The sequence below is a fragment of the Ctenopharyngodon idella genome, chromosome 12 (genome assembly GCF_019924925.1).
Source record: "Ctenopharyngodon idella isolate HZGC_01 chromosome 12, HZGC01, whole genome shotgun sequence".
NCBI lineage: Eukaryota > Metazoa > Chordata > Actinopteri > Cypriniformes > Xenocyprididae > Ctenopharyngodon > Ctenopharyngodon idella.
In genome coordinates, this window is record NC_067231.1 from 19836927 (window position 1) to 19861492 (window position 24566).

A 24566-nucleotide genomic window follows, 5' to 3' on the forward strand; every position below is an offset into this window, starting at 1 on the left:
TGCAATTTTGTATTTGCGAACAACTGGAAACATCCTGGAACAGAACAGAAATAAATATTATAATTTAAAATAACTGTTTTATATATTTTTTTATATATGCTTTTTATTTATTCTTGTGATGGCAAAGCTGAATTTTAAGCAGCCCTTACTCCAGTCTTCAGTGTCACATGATCCTTCAGAAATCATTCTACTTTGTTGATTTGGTGGTCAATAAACATTTATTATTATTATTATCAATGTTGAAAATAGTGGTGCTTCTTAATATTTTGTAGAAAACATACATTTCGTTCAGGATTATTTGATGAATAAAAAGTTTAAAAGAATATTATTTAAAATGTTTTTTTTTGTAACAAGGCACAAATCTTTACTGTAATTTTTCATTAATGCATTCTTGCTGAGTAAAAGTATCAATTTAAAAATAATAATAATAATAATAATAATCTTACTGACCCCAAACTTTTGAATGGTAGTATGTGTAGTTGTAGTGCACACACATATTATACACATTACACATATTATATATATATATATATATATATATATATATATACACACACATATATATATATTTTTTTCCCCCTTCATTTATTTCAACAGCATTTAACAATATAATTTAATGAATCACAGATGTTCAGATTCAGAGTTCTGGCTTCTACAGGCACAGATTCCATGTGAGCCTAGTCATCATGCAGTTGGGTTTTTTTCAGCACTCATCTGCCCTAAAGCAGATCTAGCGTTCCTCCCACTATTCTGTCTCTATGTAGTATCGGCTTTAAACAGCAGAACTCATCATTCATATCAGCAGGCTGATGAGATATTGGCTTTTTTCCCTGTGTGGTAGATGTGAGATAACTGAAGCAATCCACAGCCTCTCTCTCTCTCTCTGTTCCACTTACTGTTGTTTTCTCCACCAGCCTCATATCTCTCTCCTTCACACACGCACAATTCAGTTTAACGTCTGTCACATCTCCGTTTTATAAAGTGCCTTTGCACCCTTCCCTGAACCGTGACGACAAGGTTTTGTTTCTTTTTTTTCTTTTTTTGATTAAGAGTAATATGTAAATGACACCAGCTAAATTTAAAACCTCGGGTCCAGGAAGGAAGTGCCAATTGAAATAGATGCTTCAGTGGTCGTAGACAATCAGGACGTGTGCGGCGAGCGAGAGGGAGAGGAGGAGAGACAGAGAGAGCAAGATGCCGGGGATGCAGACTGTAACCAATATTTCTGCATATGTCTCCATTTTGTCAAGTCTCATTAGAGGGGCCGCGGCCGCCCGGTGTCACAGAAGCTGTCCAGAAATCATTCATCATCCTCCTTTCCTTCCCACCTCCCTCTGTTTCTTTTTTATTCCATCCCGCCCCGCCACTAAGTAAATAACACGCACTTATTTCAATATTATCATATTAATGTTAAAGTTCAGCTGTCACCTAATGGGAAGACTAAATCAGACGTAGCATTTAAGCAATGTAGTGCTGCATTGAGGCCTCCTCAAATCAGGATTTATGAGCTTTTTGCATGCACGCCGTCTCCCTTCAGCCCTCTGCCTTTCTGCATGAAGGCCCACAGCACCCCCAGTTCTTCCTGTCTGCCTAGAAAAGGCCTTCTCTCTCTCTCTTTTACTCTCACTCTTTCTCTGTATCTCTCTTCCTAACTTGTTTTTAGCTTTCTGCTCGAAAAAAGAGCAAATAAAGCCTTCCCACATATTACATTTGCGTTGCATCTCAAAGCCATTTGCAACAGAAAAGTAGCAAAGACAACAAATAGATGTTTTGGTTTGCTGTGTGTGTGTTTTTTGTCTGGCCTGTTTTTCATCTTTATGAATTTTCCTGGCTTTCATTTAATTCCATGCTTGCTTAGCCTTTGGACATTTGATTAATAGCACAATATATTAAATATTACTACTACAACTACTATATATTACTCTTTTTTTTTTTTTTTTTAAAGCCCCTAACCAGTGTTGTTTTAGTATTATTTATAAGCTATTATCATATATTTTAATATTTTGATTTAGCTTTTTAATATCTTGTTTTCATTTTAATTTTAAGTTTTACATTTTAGTAATTTTTATTAAAGGATTAGTTCACTTTCCAATTAAAATTTCATGATAATTTACTCCCCCCCATGTCATCCAAGATATTTATGTTATTTCTTTCTTCAGTCGAAAAGAAATGAAGGTTTTTGAGGAAAACATTCCAGGATTTTTCTCCATATAGTAGACTTCAATGGTCTCCAAACGGTTGAAGGTAAAAATTAGTTTCAGTGGAACTTCCCTATTCAACTTACGGAACGAACGCGGTGCCAGTTCAAATGTTTTTTCTGTGAGTAGAATAGGGAAGGCGTAAGACATTCAGCGTAAGCTTTTTGAAGAATATGGAATTGCGGTTTTGGCCGAACCACTTGAAGGTAATCATTTGTTTATATAAAATGCATACATTTAAATTGTTTTTTTATAAAATTACAGATCGTTTCTCTAGATAAGACCCTTATTCCTCATCTGGTATCGTTTAAAGCTCTTTGAAGCTGCACTGAAACTGTAATTTTTACCTTCAACTGTTTTGAGACCATTGAAGTCCACTATATGGAGAAAAATCCTGGAATGTTTTCCTCAAAAACCTTCATTTCTTTTCGACTGAAGAAAGAAGGACATGGACATCTTAGATGACATGGGGGTGAGTAAATTATCAGGAAATTTTAATTTAAAATTGGACTAATCCTTTAATGTGCTTTTGTTGTTTTTACAAGTTTGCTAATATTTCTATTTAGCTACAGTGCATTAATTCAGTTTTAGTACTTTTAGTACCTAAACTTATTTCCGTTAGTTTATAATTTTTGTTTTCATCTAATATTTATATTTTATTTTATTTAGCTTTCAATTTTAAGTTTTTTTTTTTTTTTTTTTTTTGATTTAGTTAACAAAAATGGAGATGATAGAAAATCACTTCACAGTGTATTCATTCTTGATCATGAAAATATATTAATTAATATGAATTACATGTTTTAATTTAAACAAGTTATAAATAGAAGCTAAAAATATTCAAATTAAACTTCTTTTTTTTTTTTGTTAGCTATCACTTAGCCAGTTAACAATTTAGCCTGCTATGAAAAGTGCTTTTGATAAATAAGAACACAATAATGCGCTACATATTTGATCAGTCAGTGAGGAAGGGGGATAGGATCTTTCATAACAGTAATTAGTTTTGTACAATCAGCAATCATTTTCTTCATAAAGTGTAAAAATCTGCTTTTGCATTGTCACTTTTCAGGGTCAATGGCGTTTGGATTTGTATTCTGTTAAATGACTGTACAGTGTGATTTAATTCTATGCTTGCGCCAGTACAGATGTGAGGGTAATTTAAATGAAAGTGAGGTGAACTTGACTCCCCGTGGCGCTACATTACTTGATTATCTGCATTGGCCTTTGTGCACACACTCACTTACTCCAGGTTGTGTTTGTCATGGTGAGGTTCACAGGCTCTCAGCAGTAAGTTGAGGACAGAGCATTAGCCCGCTGTGATAAATATTGTTGTAAGATGGAGACAGAGAGACCCGCGCCGCACCAGATGTTTACCCTGAGTGGAGAGCTCTGTGTGGGTGAAGTCAACTCCAAATATGTGTACTCTGTGATACTTCCGCTCTGAGGACGCTGCGTGCATTTTGAGCACAGCTCCTGTTTTCATCCCGACTTTCCAGAGTTCAAACAAATCTGTTTATAATACACTGGTATCAAATAAGAGATGCGTATCCCAAAAGGTTTCTAACAGAGGGATTTAACAGTGACACATCTCTGATAGTCTGGTAATTCAGCTCTTAATCAAAGTAAACTCACATCATGATGGGCAAAGCAGTTTTACTCTCTGTCTCTCTCTCCCTGAGCAGACTACTGAGCTGGGCCGTCTCGTGCTCCAGCTCGCTCTAAATTATTAATGGACAGCTTCAGAAACTCCTGAGGGTTTTAATTATATTGTCATGGTCATACTCATCTCATTAACTTTTAATGGCGATGCCTGCTTAAAGAAATCATAATATTATTAAAGAATAATCATACCAATTAAAACATTTGCCTTGATGACGGATTGTTTAATACACAAGTTACTGGACTCAATCGAGCCTTCAAAGCAGCCTGGGAGGAGGGCTGAAGCAGCGTGAGCAATGTGACCTTGCACAAGAAGTTCTTATACATGAAAACTTACAGTTGGAATTAGTTTAAGTTTGTTTTGGAAGAGTATGTATTAACAAGACTTGAAACTGAGAGCAGCTCCCTTCTAGTCCTGATGGTTTCTGCACTGGGTCTGTACCTGCATTGATGTTTTAAAGGGATGGTTCACACACAAAAAATAACATTCTGTCATCATTTACTCAGCTATATTTTGTTCCAAACCTGTTTGGAACAAACAGTACACCAACTTGTTTGGGCACCAGCATTCTTCAATATATGTCCTTTTGTGCTTCACAGAAGAAAGAATATTATGCAGGTTTAGAATGACTTAAGGGTAAGTAAATGATGATGGGATATTAAAGGGTTAGTTCACCCAAAAATGAAAATTATGCCATTAATTACTCACACTTATGTCGTTCCACAGCCGTAAGACCTTCGCTCATCTATGAAACACAAATGAAGATATTTTTGATAAAATCCGATGGCTCAGTGAGGCCTCCATTGCCAGCAAGATACTGTAATTAACACTTTCAAATGCCCAGAAAGCTACTAAAGACATATTTAAAACAGTTCATGTGACTACAGTGGTTCAACCTTAATGTTATGAAGCGACAAAAATACTTTTTGTGTGCCATAAACAAAATAATGACTTTATTCAACAATATCTAGTGATGGGCAATTTCAAAACATTGCTTCATGAAGCTTCGAAGCTTTACGAATCTTTTGTTTCGAATCAGTGGTTCAGAGCGTGTATCAAACTGCCAAAGTCACGTGATTTCAGTAAACGAGGCTTCGTTACGTCATAAGTGTTTCGAAATTTCAATGGTTCACCACTCGGGGGGAATGTCTTTGGCAGTTTGATACGCGCTCCGAACCACTGATTCGAAACAAAAAATTCGTAAAGCTTCATGAAGCAGTGTTTGAAATCACCCATCACTAAATATTTTTGAGTAAAGTCGTTATTTTGTTTTTTTGGCACACAAAACGTATTTTCGTCACTTCATAACATTAAGGTTGAACCACTGTAGTCACATGAACTGTTTTAAATACAGTTGCAAGAAAAAGTATGTGAACCACTTGCAGAATCTGTGAAAATGTGCAAAATTTTAACAAAATAAGAGAAATCATACAAAATGCATGTTATTTTTTAATTAGTACTGTCCTGAGTAAGATATTTTACATAAAAGATGTTTACATATAATCCGTAAGACAAAAAAATAGCTGAATTTATTAAAATGACCCAGTTCAAAAGTTTGTGAACCATTGATTCTTAATACTGTGTGTGGTTACCTGGATGATCCACGACTGTTTTTTTTTTTTTGTTGTGTGATGGTTGTTCATGAGTCCCTTGTTTGTTCTGAGCAGTTAAACTGAGCTCTGTTCTTCAGAAAAAATCTCCAGGTCCCAAAAATTCTTCAGTTTTCCACCATCTTTTGCATATTTGAACCCTTTACAACAGTGACTGAATGATTTTGAGATCCATCTTTTCACATGGAGGACAACTGAGGGACTCAAACACAACTATTAAAAAAGGTTCAAACATTCACTGATGCTCCAGAAGGAAACACGATGCATTAAGAGTCGGGGGGTGAAAACTTTTGAACAGGATGAAGAGGTCCAAATTTTTCTTATTTCGTTTGAATATTTTTTTTTTTTTTTTCATTTAGTACTGCCCTTCGGAAGCAACAGAAAATACTTCCATGTTTCCCGGAAGACAAATTAAATACAATTTACCTTGATCTTCAAATTCAAAATGTTTTCACCCCCAATCTATTAATGCATCATGTTTTTTTCTGGAGCATTTTTGAACCTTTTTTAAAAGTTGTGTTTGAGTCCCTCAGGTGTCCTCAGTGTGAAAAGACGGATTTCAAAATCATTCAGGTACTGCTGTAAAGGGTTCAAATATGCAAAAAATGCTGGAAAACTGAAGAATCTGCAGGACCTGAAGGATTTTTCTGAAAAACAGAGCTCAGTTTAACTGCTCAGAACAACCATCACAAAACAAAAAAAAAAAACAGTCGTAGATCATCCAGGTAACCACACACAGTATTAAGAATCAATGGTTCACATACTTATGAATGGGGTTATTTTAACAAATTCAGCAATTTTTTTTGTCTTGTGGATGTAAACATCTTTTATGTAAAATATCTTACTCAGGACAGTACTAAATAAAAAATAACATGCATTTTGTATTATCTCCCTTGTTTTGTTAAAATTATTCACATTTTCACAGATTCTGCAAGTGGTTCACATACTTTTTCTTGCAACTGTATGTCTTTAGTAGCTTTCTGGGCATCTGAAAGTGTTAATTATCTTGCTGGCAATGCAGGCCTCACTGAGCCATCGGATTTTATCAAAAATATCTTAATTTGTGTTCCAAAGATGAACGAAGGTCTTATGGGTGTGGAACGACATGAGGGTGAGTAATTAATGACAGAATTTTCATTTTTGGGTGAACTAACCCTTTAACTTTTAGGTGAACTGTACTTTTTAGGCCTGTTAACACATATAATAGTCCGATTGGATTAAACAACAGTGGCCTTTTATACCTGGCATTAACATAAATTTCTTATGCATTTTTTTTAAACCAGATTGCGTTTACACCTTAATTCCAGTGCGTCTCCAGTGTGATCAGATAGCGATCCAATTACACCTACTCATGCAAAATTCAATTTACATATTACATTAGAAGTTGTGTTAACTCAACGTTCTGTCTTTTACTGAATTTTAAAAACATTTAAAACTGATTTCTGGCATTTTATTTTCCTTCAGTAAAGCTGAGAAAAAGTTTTAAAGCACTTTTTTTTAGGGAAATAAGATAGAGAAACAAGATTTCAAAGTATAATCCATTGAAATAATTTGTTAATTGGATATTGTTGATTTAAATTGGATGAACAAATTACAAGAGCTCAGTATCTTTTTTCTTTCATGTTGTGATCTGATCACAGTGCATCTTGAACCTTTCTTATATGGAACACAAAAGAAGAAAAATGTTTTGAAAAACATTTTGAAAAATGTTTGTAGAACAGTTTTGACTTCCACTGTATGAATTAAAAAAAGTTAGAAATGTCTCACAATATCTTCTTGTATACCCCACAGAAGAAATAAAGTTCTATTGTTTTGAAACGACATGAGGTTGAGTAAATGATGACAGAATTTTAATTTTTGGGTGAACTATCCCTTTAAAATGCATGTTAAGGCCAAGTGTAAACAGGGTCATTGTTTTGTTTTATTGTCTTAATTTTTGTGAAGACTTGGTGTGACAGGGCATTTCACCTCAAAATGGCTGTGATGGTGTCCTTATGGCTTCAGAGCTGAAGTATGAGTAAAGGCCTCCTGCTGATGTGGACAGAGAGCAAGAAAGCAAGAGAGAAGGGCTAGTGTTGGGATCAGTGCCCAGCGCAGAGCTCCTGCTCAGCCTTCCACGGAGACCAGGGGCCTGATACCGCATGCAGGTGGTCGAGTCAGTCGCCAGGCAGATCAAAAAGTCAAACCCCTGGGTGGACCTCCCTTTGAAATGGGAATGGGGCAGACATATCAGACAGAAAACATAACCAAGCCCCGCACCGCAGAACAGCTCCATATTCATGGCCGAGCTTAGAGGAGCCAGGCCTCGATCTTCTGAAGGAGCCCACAGTACAGCTGGACACTGATTAAGACATCAGGTTTTCCATGTCTCTGGGCACGAACACGCCCGCTTACTTTGGGTATTGTGCGTTAATGCGCAAACAACAGGAGCACCTCGCGTGGTCCCCTCCCCCCCGCCCACCCCTTTATGAAATATTCATATTCATAACACATTACTTGTGAAGCAGAGTAGCTCCGACTTTGTACATCCCGAACAGCTGTAACACTTCTCTGTCACTAAGCGCTCTGATCCCAGCAGCGATTAGATCAGTAGACGTGGTATTGTGAGAGGTGAGCCACACTGTCACCTCTCTCTCTTCCTTGATTTTCCTCTCTGTCTCCCTTTGTTTCGACGTTCCGAGAGTCGTCATCGGCACGGCGTGATAGCAGACAAGAAAAATAGAGGAGGGAGGGTGGCGGGAGCGAACCCCCCCCGAATATGGCTGTATTCTGGTGTTTGCCAGTCCCATTAAACAGACATTTGCAAACAATGTCAAGAGGGAGGAGATCAAAGCGCAAACCCCAGAAAAGCGGGAGCTCTGATGTCCTGAAGATCTCCAAATTTAGACTTCCACCGTATTGGCTCCCAGTTCCTCTCCCAGCTTGGAATATTAACGACGTGCTATGTAGGTCATATAATTAATGTGATTCAGGAGCACCAGTGGGCTGTTGAGGGATGCAAATAGAAAGAGTCATGGGGGCCCTCTTGAAGTCTTGTTATGAAGTTGAACAAAAAGATTTGATATTATTTTTAATTGGAGCTGAAAGATATAACAAATTATAGTTCAGTGTGTGTTTTCGCTCTTCTCGCTCGCCTTTTATTCTTTTATTTATTTGGCTTCTCCCTCGTTCTGCAAAGCGAGGGGAAAAGCCTCGTTAAGATGCTGGAGCCGAGGGAGCAGGGTGGAGAAGTGACGGGGGCACGGCTCTCTTTCTCCCACACACTCACTCCCGTCCTCGCAAACAAACTCCTACACGCACTTCGCCGTATAGTTTTGTGCGAGTACGAAATTCTTTGACATCAAGGTCTGCTGTCAAAATCATAATGAACGGCTGATATAGGCTGAAGGAAGAACAAAGATTGTTCAGAAGCGAAGTCGTAATTCCGCTCTGTCTAAATTTAACAACTGTACAGGTGAGGTATTACTCTACAAACTAACCTTTAAAAATAATCTTCATGTTCTTTTCTATACTCTTAAAGTCACGTGTTGTGAATCAAAAGGTGCTCAGTGCATCTGTTTTTGCTGTTTTTGATTCTGTGATCAGTCATTTCCCCCCCCCATTGAGTTTTTCAGTGGCATGAGATCTTGATCCAGCCAAAGTTCAAAATTTGGAGCAATTTCCATTGGTAACTGTCTCTAGGGTGGCAGGCCCCTCCTCGTGGGCGCTCTCTTCCCAGTATTTCTCTGATTTCCTTTCTGAGCAGCTGTGGCGAACTCTGTGTTCTACATTTGTCATCAGCCGGAGTTGTGTAAAGAATGTTGCCCCTGGAAACCATGCTTCACCACCAAAAATGTTGGTTTGGCTTGTGCCATGAGAATACTACCTGTCTGAGTAGCAGTAGTTTGGTGGTATAGTCATGTGGGGTTGTTTTGGTGTTTGCTAGGCCTCTTAATTCCAGTAATGATGGTAATGCAGCTGCATGCAATGACATTCAAGAGAATTCTGTGCTTCCAGTTTTTTGGCAACAGTTTGGGGAGATCCCGTTTCTGCTCCACATGACCATGCCCCTGTGTGCAAATTGATGTCCGTAAAGAAATGATTTACTGAGCCTGGTGTGGAAAAACTTGACTAGCCTGCACAAGGCCCAGATTTGAACCCCACTGAACATTTTCGGGATGAATTGAAACCCCTGACCTCAATGCTGTTGGCTGTTGGTCTCACTTACAAAATGCTTGTATCCTTTATAATTTGCTTTTTCTATCCACTCAGCAGCAGTCAATTGTTGAGTGCCCCAACTGAATTAAAGTGAAATGGCATTGATGAGTGTGCGGATGCGTATCATGGAGCGTGGTGACGCGCATCTGCAAGATTTATCACTATAACTGAGTATCTTGTTCCTCTCCTGGTCACAGCTCTCGCTCAAGCCTTTTAGACGCTGGGGTGTTTTGTACCCTTCAGGAATGCTGCCTGTCAGGTTTATTTTGGACAGCAGATACTTTGAGCATCTTGTGTGTCACAACATTTCAGTTCAGATGTCTGGAGCTAACACAGTCTTTAGTCAAATGGCACTGTACGAATATGTGTGTGTGTGTGTGTGTGTATGTGTACTGTGTATATATAGACTAAAACTAACTAAGACTCTGTTAGCTCTAGACACCTGAACCTCATCTCAAAAATACAGTAAATACAGTAGTATTGTGTGAAATATTACAACTTAAAATAACTATTTTCTGTTTTGATATATTTTAAAATGTAACTTATTCCTGTGTTGGAATATTTAGCAGCCATTACTCCAGTTTTAGTGTCACAATATCATTCTAAGGTATCCAATATCAATACCATGATACATTTTTTTAGGATTCTTTGAATAGAAAATTCAAAAGAACACATTTGTTTGTATTAGAAATCTTTTGTAACATAATAAATGTTATAGTAGTTTTTTTTTTCACAGATAAAGAACTAGTTTAAAATATTTGAATTACAATACCGTTGTATTGGAGTATTTATCAACCTTGTCATTACATCAATAGACCACTAATTGTCCTTACTGCTCACAATGTCAGTATCATGTGTCAGATTTATGTTTCCGTTTTTCATGGGGAGAGACTCTCACTGCATGTTCGTGCAACTTTTATTTTCGATAATGAGTACTGATGGCTCCATAGTGTGTGTGTGTGTGTGTGTATATTTGTGCATATACCGTCAATGTAAAGCTGTAAAGTTTCATGAGCATCTAAATGAAGAGCGTGTGAATGTGTGAGTGTGTATGTGTAGCAGGCTGCCGGGAAGTTGACAGGCCTCTGGATAAACCCCTGTGGCACACACACACCTCAGCCTCATTACCCACTGCTGAGAGCATCATGGGTAACAGTGACACTTAAACTGTGTCTCTCCCACTCCTATTAGTGTGTGCTGATTGCCTGCTTTGGAAAGCACACACATGTTTGGGCTGCAAACAAACTCAGGACTGACATGTTAAGTGATGAGTTTTTACATTAGGGCTACATCATTCTGAAAGAGAGAAAAAAATGCACGTTGATACTTTTTTTTTCTATTATACTACAGGTAGCAGCATCTATTTAGCCTCCATTTTAGGGTAGGAAATAATAATATAGGACAGGAATCAATCTTTTCTGGACCCCTCACTCAGACTTTTGTGTCATCTAAATATATTTTTATATACATTAAATTTGTTATTTATATTTAAATATTTGCATGAAATTATGTGTAATATGTTTGTTTTTAAAAAATTAAAAAAACAGATAATATATAATATAATACAAGGCCCTGTTTACACATGCTATTAAGATGCGTTTTGCTTGATCAGATCACAAGTAGACAAGGGAGACACATTCCGTTTACACCTGGTGTTTTAATCTGTCTCTTTTGTCCACTTTCAACCGCTTTTGCCCTGATTTCCTCAAGGAGAGGGTCTCTTGGCTGATAAATGTATGGGCTTTTTCAGATCTTTCGATCTACTGGACGGAATAAGCTCACGCAATTTACATATGAACACGCAGAGACGAAAGAAAAACATACGAGAGCAGCAGCTTTCATTTCCGTGGTGTGTGCATGTTAGAAATCAGGAATGGTGAGAGAACATTGTGCTTGGTACATTTTTCGTCTTTAAACCAAACTTGGGTCTCCAGCAGTTTAAATCCCGTCTGGCTAGCGCGCTTCCCATAATGTTTACGCGTTAGGTCAGTAGGTGGACTTTTGTGGCTGTTGGAACACATTCGACAGCATGAGCATCTACACTACAAAAGCAATCCAGTAAGTTGCGTTTTCGACTACCTCTGTGTATATAATATAATATAATATAATATAATATAATAATATTTTATACTTGTATGTACATAACTGATATATCAGTACACAGACCCCCAGAGATAAAAACCATGAGTGTAGTAAGTAACACTACCATAATGGTTATGATATTTTTTATGATGACTGAATGCTTCAGAACAATAGCTATTTTACCCTTGAAAAGATCCTGCCTTTTACATCTTTATGTCAGTCGATCTTTTCCACTTTTCCAATTATTAAACTCGGTGGGGTCACTGTGTATGACATTGGAGTGACGGGCTTCTCCTCCTCTGTCGTTTCCGACCTCGCAAAGGTATCGCTCGTCAGGGTGTTAGCTGCGCTGTTCTGAGATCAGTGACTACGTCCCCCCTTGAAGTGGCTGCAGTGTCATTCCAAGGGCAGCGTGGCGTTTGATCTGGTGTCGGGCGGCTGTCGCTGCACAGGGCCCTGTGATTGTCCTGCGGGGAAGGAGACAGACATCACCTACCTACCTTCAATGAAAACTTCCTCTGGAACTTTTTGATTGACAGTGGCAATCGTCATGACGACCAACTTTTTTGCCCTCTGTTGTGTTTTCTGTTCTAATACATGGTAAGAGTGAGCATATTTTCTGTGTGGTCTTGTGAAACTGAAGCACTATGTGTGTGTGTTTATCTCTGTTGAGATAAGTAATTCACAGCAGACCCTTTCATTGTTTTTGGGTGAATTTGAGCATTCATTAAATATTTTCGAACAGTTAAAAAGCTGTTTGGCATTAATATAAACTTGGTGTGTCATGTCGTTTGCCTAGATCTTAGGATTTTTCAACCTATTAATGATATTCAATATATATCTCTATTTATTCTTCTAAAATGGCCTATTTTCATCAATCAAAAGAACAATCATTGCACCTATTGTAGCCAGTTAGATTTTAAATATTTAATGCAACTAAAAACAATGTCAAAATTTTGTTAAAAAATAAAGATCTTATATATTTTTCTTTCTTATGTTTCAAAAATAAGATATATGTGAATTTTATATATATATATATATATATATATATATATATATACTTTCTTAACAAGTTATATATTAAATCAAACCATCAAACCATTCAAACTGTGTGTACATAGTTTATATATATATATAACTATGTACACACAGTTTGAATGGTTTGATGGTTTGAAATTATTGGGAAATGGAAAATTAATCAAACGTACAAATTTTTTGATACTTTTTCTACTAATCAGAGACACTATTTTTGCTATTGAACATCTGGTGGAAACAGAGACCAAATATAAATCATCATGATATTCACAATGTTGCTTATGAATTCTGGTAAATTGGGCAACTTTTGTCACCTCTTTCTCTCATTAGGATGGATTACATAAAAGGGTGTAATTTCCTGAATTGACCCTATTATCTGGTCCCATATTTGTTTTATTTTTTGAGCAGGCACTATCTCCCATTTAGTATCCCGTTTTACTCCCCTGGCACCGCAGCGTCCTGTGTGTTTTGTTTTTGAAATGAACAGTAGGAAGATGTCAAGGCAAAGGTGAACAAGCAGGGCTAGTGACTCTTCACATTCAGTCTCCATCTGAAAGCCACATAGCTGCTGCATATGTATATACTTCATTTCATCCCTGCACAAGCTTTCAGACTTCTTTGTTTTTTTTGTCTTTCATATTTTCTCTTCCCCCTCCCCCCTCCCCCTCCTTCCTTCACTGGTCCAATTAATGTGTTTGTGTTTAAATTAATAAGTGAATTGATAAAAATCTCAGTGTCAGTAGGTGACAGGTTTTGCGTGTGAATGTTTGTATGCGTGTGTTTTGTTTTAGAGAGAACGAGAGAGCGAGAGAGCTCACGCTGAAGGCCCTGAGGCATGTAAGGACTTTATGGCTCACCTCATACGCTCATTAAGGCTGTTGTTCGGCTTTTGTTGCATAATTACCTAATGGCAGCTTTAAAAAAAGGCTTCACTGTCTTTGACTGACAGCGTATTGCTCTTACGAGTTATCTTTGTCTCCAAAACCTGTCTTTTTGTCTTTGGCAGAACTAAAGCAAGGATGCTTTCAACATCTCTACGAGGCAGCGTGTTGACTGTGACTTGGAGTGTGTTGTTACAGCTTGTACCAACTGTACTACTGATGTTCAGTTTGAATGACTTCTGAAGTTTGACGTCCCTGTAGTTATTTTGTACTGGCAGAGAAGTGCACTTGATGGGTCAGATAGTCTGTGGTAACAGTTTTCTTTCATTCTGCCCTGTGCTGACCTCCATTTTAATGCATTGTGGAGATTTGTTGAAATACCTGAACTCAGGCATGTTTGATAAGTTGATTTGGATGCTGATACAATCAGTTGTTTCCAGGACAAGCATTCTGACCTTTTCCCTGCACTTGAAAAGGAAGATCTCGAATTCTCAGGAAAGGCCGGGTGCATTCTAGGTAATGTGATGGTGCCAGATCTAGGTCATAGTTCTCAGGGATCATTCCTTCTGGATTCATGAATGATACAACCTCTCTAAAAGACTCATTCATTGGACGTTTTTTACCCTGCAAATTGTTCATGCATGACTACTGAAAAATGTCCTCTTAATACTATTGGATTATGGGAAAGTGGTCCACACACACTAACGCTTTATAGCACAAGCTGTTTCACAGGAACTAGCTAAAAAGTTTTATTTGGTTTGTTTGCAGCTCACTTGAAAACATAAAACTAGTCTTTTAAATACGTTCTTGTTAGTCTTATAGGATATAAAATTCTAACATAAGACAACAATTTTCAAATGTATTTTCAAAGCTGTGCAAAGTAACATTACTGAGTTTTCCCTAATAGGCCTCTCCTTAATAGGTGTCAGTAGTTATTTAATCAAATTTGCATTTAAAAAACAACAACAACAACAACATCTATATGTAGATGTGTGTACATTTTGTATATACATTTTAATAAGAATTATACAATTCAATTAGAATTATACAATTATTATATTATATTATATTATATTATTTATATTATATTATATTATATTATATTATATTCTGTATGATAATATATTTTTTTTTAAAAAGTCTCAAGTTCACCAAGGCTGCATTTATTTAATGAAAAATACAGTAAAATCAGTAATATTGTGAAATATTATTACAATTTAAAGTAACTGTTTATATAACTTCATATTTTATAGCTTTATGACATTTTAATGTCATAAATTACATTTATATATTTTATTGTTACATGACAAAGATGACAGCTTAATTTTCAGCAGCCATTACTCCAATGTTTTTCTATAACAAGAAAAACATTTATTTAAAAAAATTACTAAAAGAGAACAAATAAGTTTTTTCTCTCATTTCTCTAATACATTTTTGGTGTTTTACAGATGGACTGTTCCTCTGTAGGTGGGCTCTAGCATGAAAAAGTTTGGGAAACTATCTTTGTTAAGCTACACAGAATGAATAAAGCCTGTTTAGTTTAGAGTTCAACTTTTACCCTTGTAAGCCCATGTATGAAAATCCCATCTTTTTGCTCTATGCTTGTCTCAGTGTGCCCTGAATGTGTACCGATCCTGAGTCAGTCGTAATTACAGGCGCTGTATGCTGGCACAGGCTAATGACAGGTCTGTGGCCTGTTTGCTTTTGTTTGTTTGGAGTACAGCGCTCCACAGTAGGGTATCTTCCCAGCTGGCAGTGCGTGCTGGCCCTTGGCTGTGCGTCTGGGTTGTAGAGGCGGCCGATCCTGGTGCTACACCAGGCCTCATGCCAGCTGGAGCTCTTCAATCCACTGCTCTCCTCCTTTCTCCACTTTGTCAGCTCGCCTGCTTGCTCATTCTCGAGCTGGCAGCCTCCCCCGGCAACACCCACGTTTGTTTGCACCTCTAGGGTCAACAGCACCCTGTCGCTACCTGTCTTTCTGGATCACACCTCTCGCCCAAAGCTGCGCCAACTCCCAAATTGAAAACTCTCTTTTGCAAGATTCTCCACATGGATTTACTAAGTGTTTCTGTCTTTAAACCAGGTTATTTTGTGATTGGGTATTATTGACTTGATTTACTCATGCTTGACTCCTAATATGATTTTAGATTGAGCAAAATAATGTAAGCTCAAAGTCAACATGAAATCCAAATGAACCCTATTTACTTAAAACATGTTCCTTGCATGATTCATTAGTGCAAATGTATAACACTTTTTAATGCATTAGCTATCATGTACTAACAATGAATAACACTTTTACATCATTTGTTAATCTAGGTTAGTGTTAATTTCAACATATTTTTAGTTGTAAAAATTGACATGCAGTATATAATGAACAAACATTAAATTAAACTTGCATTATTTTAACATTTGGAATTAACAATGAAATAGAGTATATTTATAAATATAACTGAATAATTTATTAATTTATTAATTTATTTAAAAATAGTTTAGTCATAAACATGCATCTAGATTAATAAATGCTGTAAACATTGTTGTTCATTGAGAGATCATGAACCCTGATATATTAACTAATGTTAAACCTTATTGTGAAGTGTCTTCATAAGTATTTATAATCTTTGAATATTAATTACTTGCTCAACCTTTGAAACAGTGTTGTTATTAACTATAAGTAAGTCTTTTGTTTTCATTCATTGAAATAAAGCTGAAATAACATGTAAATATTCATGAAAACGTAAACTTAAAACGTAAACAAAAATGTTGCCTCAGCAATGAACTGAAATACATTTAAATTGAAATACTAAAACAGAAAAAAACTAAGAACAGAAAATTACGAACTATAACTGAAAATATAAAAGTATAAAACTAAATCAAAATAATTATACATTTTCTAGTAGTATATATCACTAAAAATGTATCTTTACGTCACCACAACTTTCTTTTTTTTCCGTCATCAAGACCACTTAACTTTTAACCAGTGGGTTCCAGCAGTGTTTGAGGAGATGAATTGCAAATTCTGGTAGGAATCAAGATCCAGTCAGTTCTCAGTAGGTAAAATCCTGTCCTTTTTTTATCCAAAAAAAGTATGTCAAATTATGGAAGAAAACTGGGTTTGAAAAGAGACGTTGACGTTTTGTGGAACAAAAATATTAGTTTGTATTGACTTGGACAATGACAGAAAGAGATGAATGCAAAATTTTCACATTTTCTGGGCATATGTTAGCATTACTAACATGTATGTATAGTGTGAAATTAAGTGTGAAAGTTGTAAGCTTCATATCAGGTGATTTAGATTTAACTTGTTTAACGATTGTAATGACTAGAGTAAGAGCTGGATTGGAAACTGACATTTTGTTGACAGTGAGTGAGGTCATACAAACATTCTGTTCCATCCTCTCTTAAATCCAGAGGCTAAGCGTAATTACGTTGACATGGCCAGTGACACGCACACTCACACATTCTCGAAGGAATGGGGTTCATTCACAAGAGCTCTGTAATTAAATATCCTTCCCAATTCAGGTGCCAGCATCTCTCTCTCTCTCTCTCTCTCTCTCTCTCGCATACTCATCCATGGCCTTAGAGCCAAACGTTTGTATGTGTGTGTTTACAGGTTTGGCTATACTTGTGAGGATCAAATGTCCTCACTTATGGAGTGAAATATTATGGCAACCGTCTAGTGAGGACATTTTACTGGTCCTCACTAGTCAAAAAGGCTTATAAATTGGCCAAAACATGTTTTTAATTTATTCTAGTGTTTTGCACGTTTCTGTGATGGGTAGGTTTAGGGGTATGCTGTTGGGTTAGGCGATAGAAAATGTCATTAAACTGATATAAAATCACTAGAAGACTATGCAGTGTCCTCACTAATATGGTGAAACAAACGCGTGTGTGTGTGTGTTCAGTACATTATGGGGGTGAGTAGAAATTTCTGTTTGTTCACATGCATATCCATCCAGAATTTCTCTGGTGACCCGGTCAGTCCGTTTGTGTATTTCACTGTTTGTTTGGTTACGATGATGCTTCCTGTCTGCTCGCCAGTGCTCAGGAAGAGTCAGCGGTGATGGCGCCAGGGCTAACGTTGTCAAGACGTTATGAGGAGGTTGTCAGGATTTTAGCCCCATTGGCCTGGCAGGCTCGTGTCACTTTCCCAGCCTATTTGCTGATGGGGTTCAAATCCCAAACCTCAGCTGACCTGAATACATACCTGCTCATCACACACATGTTAGCGTGCACTTTCCGGAGACATTTTTGTGATGCTGCCAGACTGTTTGCTTGTTTGAATGGCAGAGACAGAGAGGTTCTGTGCCTGCATTTTAAGCCAACCTCACTGGCAGACTTAAGCTTTATTTAATAAGATGTGGATGCGTAAAGTCCTGTCTAAAAACTGCCCTGTGGTCAAGCATTTTAGGCTTCACATAAACCATCTTAAACACTGCTTTCCTTTCACAAATCTTTCATTATAGCTTTTGGTAGCGCATGAAGCAGAGCAAATGCGAGGCGTCCCGAGAACAAACAGTGTAATGCGAGTATCTAAAGTCAGAGACATTTTGTCCTGCCTTAATGTTCTGTCACATCAGTTAAATCAGAATAGACCCTGTTTACTTTTAAATACATGTTCTTACAGAAAAGAACTCTATCCTATCTATCTATCTATCTATCTATCTATCTATCTATCTATCTATCTATCTATCTATGTCTGTCTGTCTGTCTGTCTATCTATCATTTTTCATTTTTTTCATGCTGTCTTTCTATCATTTTGTCTATCTTTAAGGCCTGTACATTTTCTCTTTAAAAAATTATCTTAAAGTGCCCCTATTATGCTTTTTTGGATATTACCTTTCATGTAGTGTTCATTAAAGTTTCAAAGATCACTGTGCACAATAAATAGAGCTATTGACTTTCAAAAGATGAACCGATTCTGAAGTGCCTGAAACTAGTCATCAGTAATTCCAGTCTTATTTCCTGCATGAACCTACATACAGTTGCAAGAAAAAGTATGTGAACCACTTGCAGAATCTGTGAAAATGTGAATAATTTTAACAAAATAAGAGAGATCATACAAAATGCATGTGATTTATGTGCTATTTATATATTTAGTACTGTCCCGAGTAAGGTATTTTACACAAAAGATGTTTATATGTAGTCGACAAAAAAAAAAAAAAAAAAAAAAAAAAGCTGAATTTATTCAAATAACCCCATTCAAAAGTTTGTGAACCATTGATTCTTAATACTGTGTGTCATTACCTGGATGATCTATGACTTTTTGTTTTGTGATGGTTGTTCATGAGTCCCTTGTTTGTCTTGAACAGTTAAACTCCCCAACGTTTTTCAGAAAAATCCTCCAGGTCTTGCGGATTCCTCAGTTTTCAAGCATAGGTAAATTGTACTTAATTTGTCTCCAGGAAACATGTAAGTATCTTCTGTTGCTTCCAAAGGGCAGTACTAAATGAAAAAAAAAAAAAATTATATTTAAACAAAATAAGAAAAATTTGGACATCTTCATCCTGTTCAAAAGTTTTCACCCCCCGACTCTTAATGCATCTTGTTTTCTTCTGGAGCATCAGTGAATGTTTCAACCTTTTTTAATAGTTGTGTTTGAGTCCCTCAGTTGTCCTCAGTGTGAAAAGATGGATCTCAAAATCATACAGTCACTGCTGGAAAGGGTTCAAATATGCAAAAAATGCTTGAAAACTAAAGAATCCGCACGACTTGGAGGATTTTTCTGAAAAACGTTGGGGAGTTTAACTGTTCAGGACAAACAAGGGACTCATTAACAACCATCACAAAAAAAAAGAACAGTTGTAGATCATCCAGGTAACGACACAGTATTAAGAGTATCTTTTATGTAAAATATCTTACTCGGGACAGTACTAAATAAAAAATAACATGCATTTTGTATGATCTCTCTTATTTTGGTAAAATTATTCACATTTTCACAGATTCTGCAAGTGGTTCACATACTTTTTCTTGCAACTGTAGGTTTGTAACAAGTTTGCATAATACCAGCCTATGGTCTTCATTGGCTGCCCGTGAACAACTTCTACTGTGACCTGCCCTCAAACACTGTAGTTGCAGCTGAGGCTCGGAAGAGTTTGGTTCATGTTGTCAACGTTTCAGGAACACTGTTTTCTGCGCTGCAAATGCAAATCTACTTTGCATGCACTTCCAAAGGATGAGAATTCAGGCTCGATATGATATGGTAAAACCAATGCCAGCATTACTGTTCATATCACTGTGTATATAAGTGCTGAGGAAGCCTCCAGAGCTGAAATATGGTAATGGGTGTTTTGTTTCCGTCATGCACAGTAAGCGATAGACTAATTACAACAGACTGGGCTGTCTGACCAATCAAAGCAGAGTAGGGTCATGGAAAGGAGGGGTTTTATAGAGACTGAATTCTTTATTAAGCCATTTCGGAAAAGAGGTCATGCTGCAATGTATATTATGAGAAAATTAAAGTGTTTTTTTGACCTTGAATACATGTAAAATAGCATAATAGGGGCACTTGAACTCATTACATTCAAATTCAAATTGCAATTCTTCATCCTGTTTGGAACCTCAATTCAAATTTAGGAATTGAATTGTAATTTGAATTAAAGTTAATTTCTATGATAAGAAGTTATTATGGATGCATTAAGAATGCACTATGGTGAGTCTCAATGGTGAGTATTTGTATAGTATGTATAATATGCGTGTAATATCGGTGTGCTTTTCTTTTAGTCAATGCTTAAATGTGTATTTTGGTTATTTTCACACTAGATGCCCCAGCCTTGGACTCAAGAGAGTGAGAGCGGCACACATTGTCTCCTGCCAGTAAATCAATCGTTGGATGGAGTGTTAGCATGCTCCCTTCACCTCCCTTCACTCTGGCCACCTCACTGTAGTTCTAACACTGGAAGTGCTGACCCATCTTATCAGCACCAATCAGTGCCTCTATTACCCACTTGAAGGCTTCATTTATTCACTCTATGGAATTTTGCCCTCCTGTTTTCCCCACATTGGTATATTGTAACAGGAACCCTCAAGGTTCCTATTCACATCGTTCCTTCGCTCTTGATTCATTTTCTTTCTTGTTGTCGTGTCGTCAGTTGTTTTGTTTAGTTGTGGCTTCTTTGTGAGGTTTATCTTTCTGGGGCCAGGGTCTCTCCTCAATTGAATAGGCTCGCTGTAGCTGTGCCTGGATGATGAGCAGGCCAGGGCTACTGCGCTGAGTTGTGCTGTATTGTGGTCCTCTGAACGGGGTCTTTGTGATGACCCTTCCTCACAGACCAGTACAAAGACAGCAGTGAGGACTGGTCCGCTGCAAGCCCGCAATAGTGAGAGACTCTCGGACCAACACATAATGGCCAAAGACGCGTGCCATTGTTTTGCATCTTCGGTCCTTTCTAAAAGTAATGCTCTGATATACAAGCATTTCTCTGCTTAAATGAGACTTTTGTAGCTTTTAGTTCATATCTGTTAGCTTTGAGGTCATCTATAGTGCTGTGAAAAATGGGAAATTACACAGAAGTGAAAATTGTGGTAGTCAAGTGATTCCTAGGGGTCTTTAAAAGAATGAGTCTTTTTTCTTGTTCAGAATTTATTTTAATGATCTATTCAGTTTATGGCCTTCCTCCAAAGAAATGGATGACACAACCCATATGGAGATTAACCTTTATGCTCATAAAGTCATTCAGCATTTAATCTGTGGTCATTAGCTTTCAACAGTTTTCTAGCTCTTTTTTTATACTTAAGTCTCTTTTCCGTTTTCTTCTCTAGATGACTATTCTGCTCTGGTCTCCACACAAAATTTACACTGGGGATTTCCAACGCCACCTCCCTCTTGACTGTTGATGTGATCCCAAGGAGAGAATTTTTGTTGGCCCCCAGCGCTATTAGTGTTTACATGAGGCCGCAGGCCGTGGTAATGAATGTGTGTTCTGCTTGTTCCAGTTGACTGCTGGTGCTGATTTGAGTTAAAGGGCCAGAAGACCAGATTGGAATTTTGATGTCCATGTTAAAACCTTCAGTCTTGCATTTTCATGCTATTCTGTGAACAACTCTTATCTTGTTTTTGTTTTGTTTTTTGTTTCATTAAATTGTATTATTATTATTATTATTATTATTATTATTATTTAACGTTTATTAATTTAGGAGATGCTTTTATTCAAAGTGACATTTAAATAAGGAACATCAAAAGCAGTTTGTCATACAAACCAGTAATATATGTAGTATATACAGTGGGTACGGAAAGTATTCAGACCCCCTTAAATGTTGCACTCTTTGTTATATTGCAGCCATTTGCTAAAATCATTTAAGTTCATTTTTTTCCCTCATTAATGTACACACAGCACCCCATATTGACAGAAAAACACTGAATTGTAGACATTTTTGCAGATTTATTAAAAAAGAAAAACTGAAATATCACATGGTCCTAAGTGTTCAGACCCTTTGCTCAGTATTTAGTAGAAGCACCCTTTTGATCTAATACAGCCATGTGTCTTTTTGGGAAAGATGCAACAAGTTTTTCACACCTGGATTTGGGGATCCTCTGCCATTCCTCCTTGCAGATCCTCTCCAGTTCTGTCAGGTTGGATGGTAAACGTTGGTGGACAGCCATTTTTAGGTCTCTCCAGAGATGCTCAATTGGGTTTAAGTCAGGGCTCTGGCTGGGCCATTCAAGAACAGTCACGGAGTTGTTGTGAAGCCACTCCTTCGTTATTTTAGCTGTGTGCTTAGGGTCATTGTCTTGTTGGAAGGTAAACCTTCAGCCCAGTCTGAGGTCCTGAGCACTCTGGAGAAGGTTTTCGTCCAGGATATCCCTGTACTTGGCCGCATTCATCTTTCCCTCGATTGCAACCAGTCGTCCTGTCCCTGCAGCTGAAAAACACCCCCACAGCATGATGCTGCCACCACCATGCTTTACTGTTGGGACTGTATTGGACAGGTGATGAGCAGTGCCTGGTTTTCTCCACACATACCGCTTAGAATTAAGGCCAAAAAGTTCTATCTTGGTCTCATCAGACCAGAGAATCTTGTTTCTCACCATCTTTGAGTCCTTCAGGTGTTTTTTCATGTGTCTTGCACTGAGAAGAGGCTTCCGTCGGGCCACTCTGCCATAAAGCCCCGACTGGTGGAGGGCTGCAGTGATGGTTGACTTTCTACAACTTTCTCCCATCTCCCGACTGCATCTCTGGAGCTCAGCCACAGTGATCTTTGGGTTCTTCTTTACCTCTCTCACCAAGGCTCTTCTCCCCCGATAGCTCAGTTTGGCCGGACGGCCAGCTCTAGGAAGGGTTCTGGTCGTCCCAAACGTCTTCCATTTAAGGATTATGGAGGCCACTGTGCTCTTAGGAACCTTAAGTGCAGCAGAATTTTTTTTGTAACCTTGGCCAGATCTGTGCCTTGCCACAATTCTGTCTCTGAGCTCTTCAGGCAGTTCCTTTGACCTCATGATTCTCATTTGCTCTGACATGCACTGTGAGCTGTAAGGTCTTATATAGACAGGTGTGTGGCTTTCCTAATCAAGTCCAATCAGTATAATCAAACACAGCTGGACTCAAATGAAGGTGTAGAACCATCTCAAGGATGATCAGAAGAAATGGACAGCACTTGAGTTAAATATATGAGTGTCACAGCAAAGGGTCTGAATACTTAGGACCAAGTGATATTTCAGTTTTTCTTTTTTAATAAATCTGCAAAAATGTCAACAATTCTGTGTTTTTCTGTCAATATGGGGTGCTGTGTGTACATTAATGAGGGAAAAAAATGAACTTAAATGATTTTAGCAAATGGCTGCAATATAACAAAGAGTGAAAAATTTAAGGGGGTCTGAATACTTTCCGTACCCACTGTATGTAGTATATAATTAATTATATTATATAATTAAAATATTATAATAATTAAATATATTAAATATATTAAAAAGTGAATTTGTTTATTTTTAATTATAATATAATATAATATAATATGTAAGCAATAAGGTACGAGAGGCCGTGCTGTATCATGAATAAGTCACGGCACAACGCGAAGAGGAGTGCCTGCAACCCCTTCAGCCGTGACTTATTCATGATACAGCACTAGCCTCGAGTACCTTATTGCTTTTATAAAATGGTTACCACACAATACAAATATTAAAGCCAAAAATATGTATCAATGCAACTTTTATGAAGTAAACTGTCACTAAAAGCCTTCCTTCCACCGGAAAAAAATAGTCCCTGACCGTGAACAGCAACAGAAGTTACATTATTACGCCATTAGATGGCGGCAAAGACTGTCTTTATGAGTGTGTCAGTCAGTAGCGAAGACTTTTACATTGGAAAGACTGAATTGTTGTGAACACGGAACAAGACACAACTGACAAAGGCTTTGACTAGCGCTGTCAGTCATGGGAAAACCCCTTAACTATTAAAATGACAAGATAATACATCAGACATTTAAACATATTTTTATTATGAACATAGGACTGACCTGCAGGAAAATGCTAAATCTGAATGCAGGTAATAAACTCACTCACTCGATCTCTTACTCACAACACTCTTCTACATAATACAGTACATTTCAATGAACAATATCAATTGAGAACATACAGTTTACGTTGCTAAGAGTGGTTGCTAAGGGTGTTGTGTAGTGATACACAGAACCGTTGGGTGTTATCGTGAATAAAACACAGCTATTGACCAATCAGAATCAAGGACAGGAACTAACCGTAAAAAAAAAAAAAAAAAAAAAAATTAAAATAAAATATTAGACACTAAATCATTTTCTTTAATTGATCCAGGCCAAAATGCTGTTTGCAGTATTAATAGTATTAATAGAATTAATAGTACACTGGATATTTATTGTGCCATATTTTATTGAAATTCTTGAATTTAGCCCTTAGAAAGCCCTGTAGCCCTTATTATGTAAAGTGCTTAAATTGTTCAGC

The 24566-nt window shown here is 37.2% G+C and overlaps 1 protein-coding gene across 6 annotated transcripts in view; it reads left to right on the forward strand.

Annotated features, from left to right (window-relative positions):
- Nucleotides 1-24566, forward strand: part of vti1a (vesicle transport through interaction with t-SNAREs 1A) — a 133679-nt gene that overhangs the window by 81812 nt on the left and 27301 nt on the right. For 2 of the 6 annotated variants that reach the window (XM_051913953.1, XM_051913956.1), the window contains one exon: nt 21419-21758. The exons of the other annotated variants lie outside the window; for them this stretch is intronic. In XM_051913953.1, the coding sequence (XP_051769913.1) occupies nt 21419-21422 (4 nt within the window). In that variant the 3' untranslated portion in view covers nt 21423-21758. Of the gene's footprint in view, nt 1-21418; nt 21759-24566 lie in introns of those variants that run through there. 6 annotated transcript variants of the gene reach the window in all.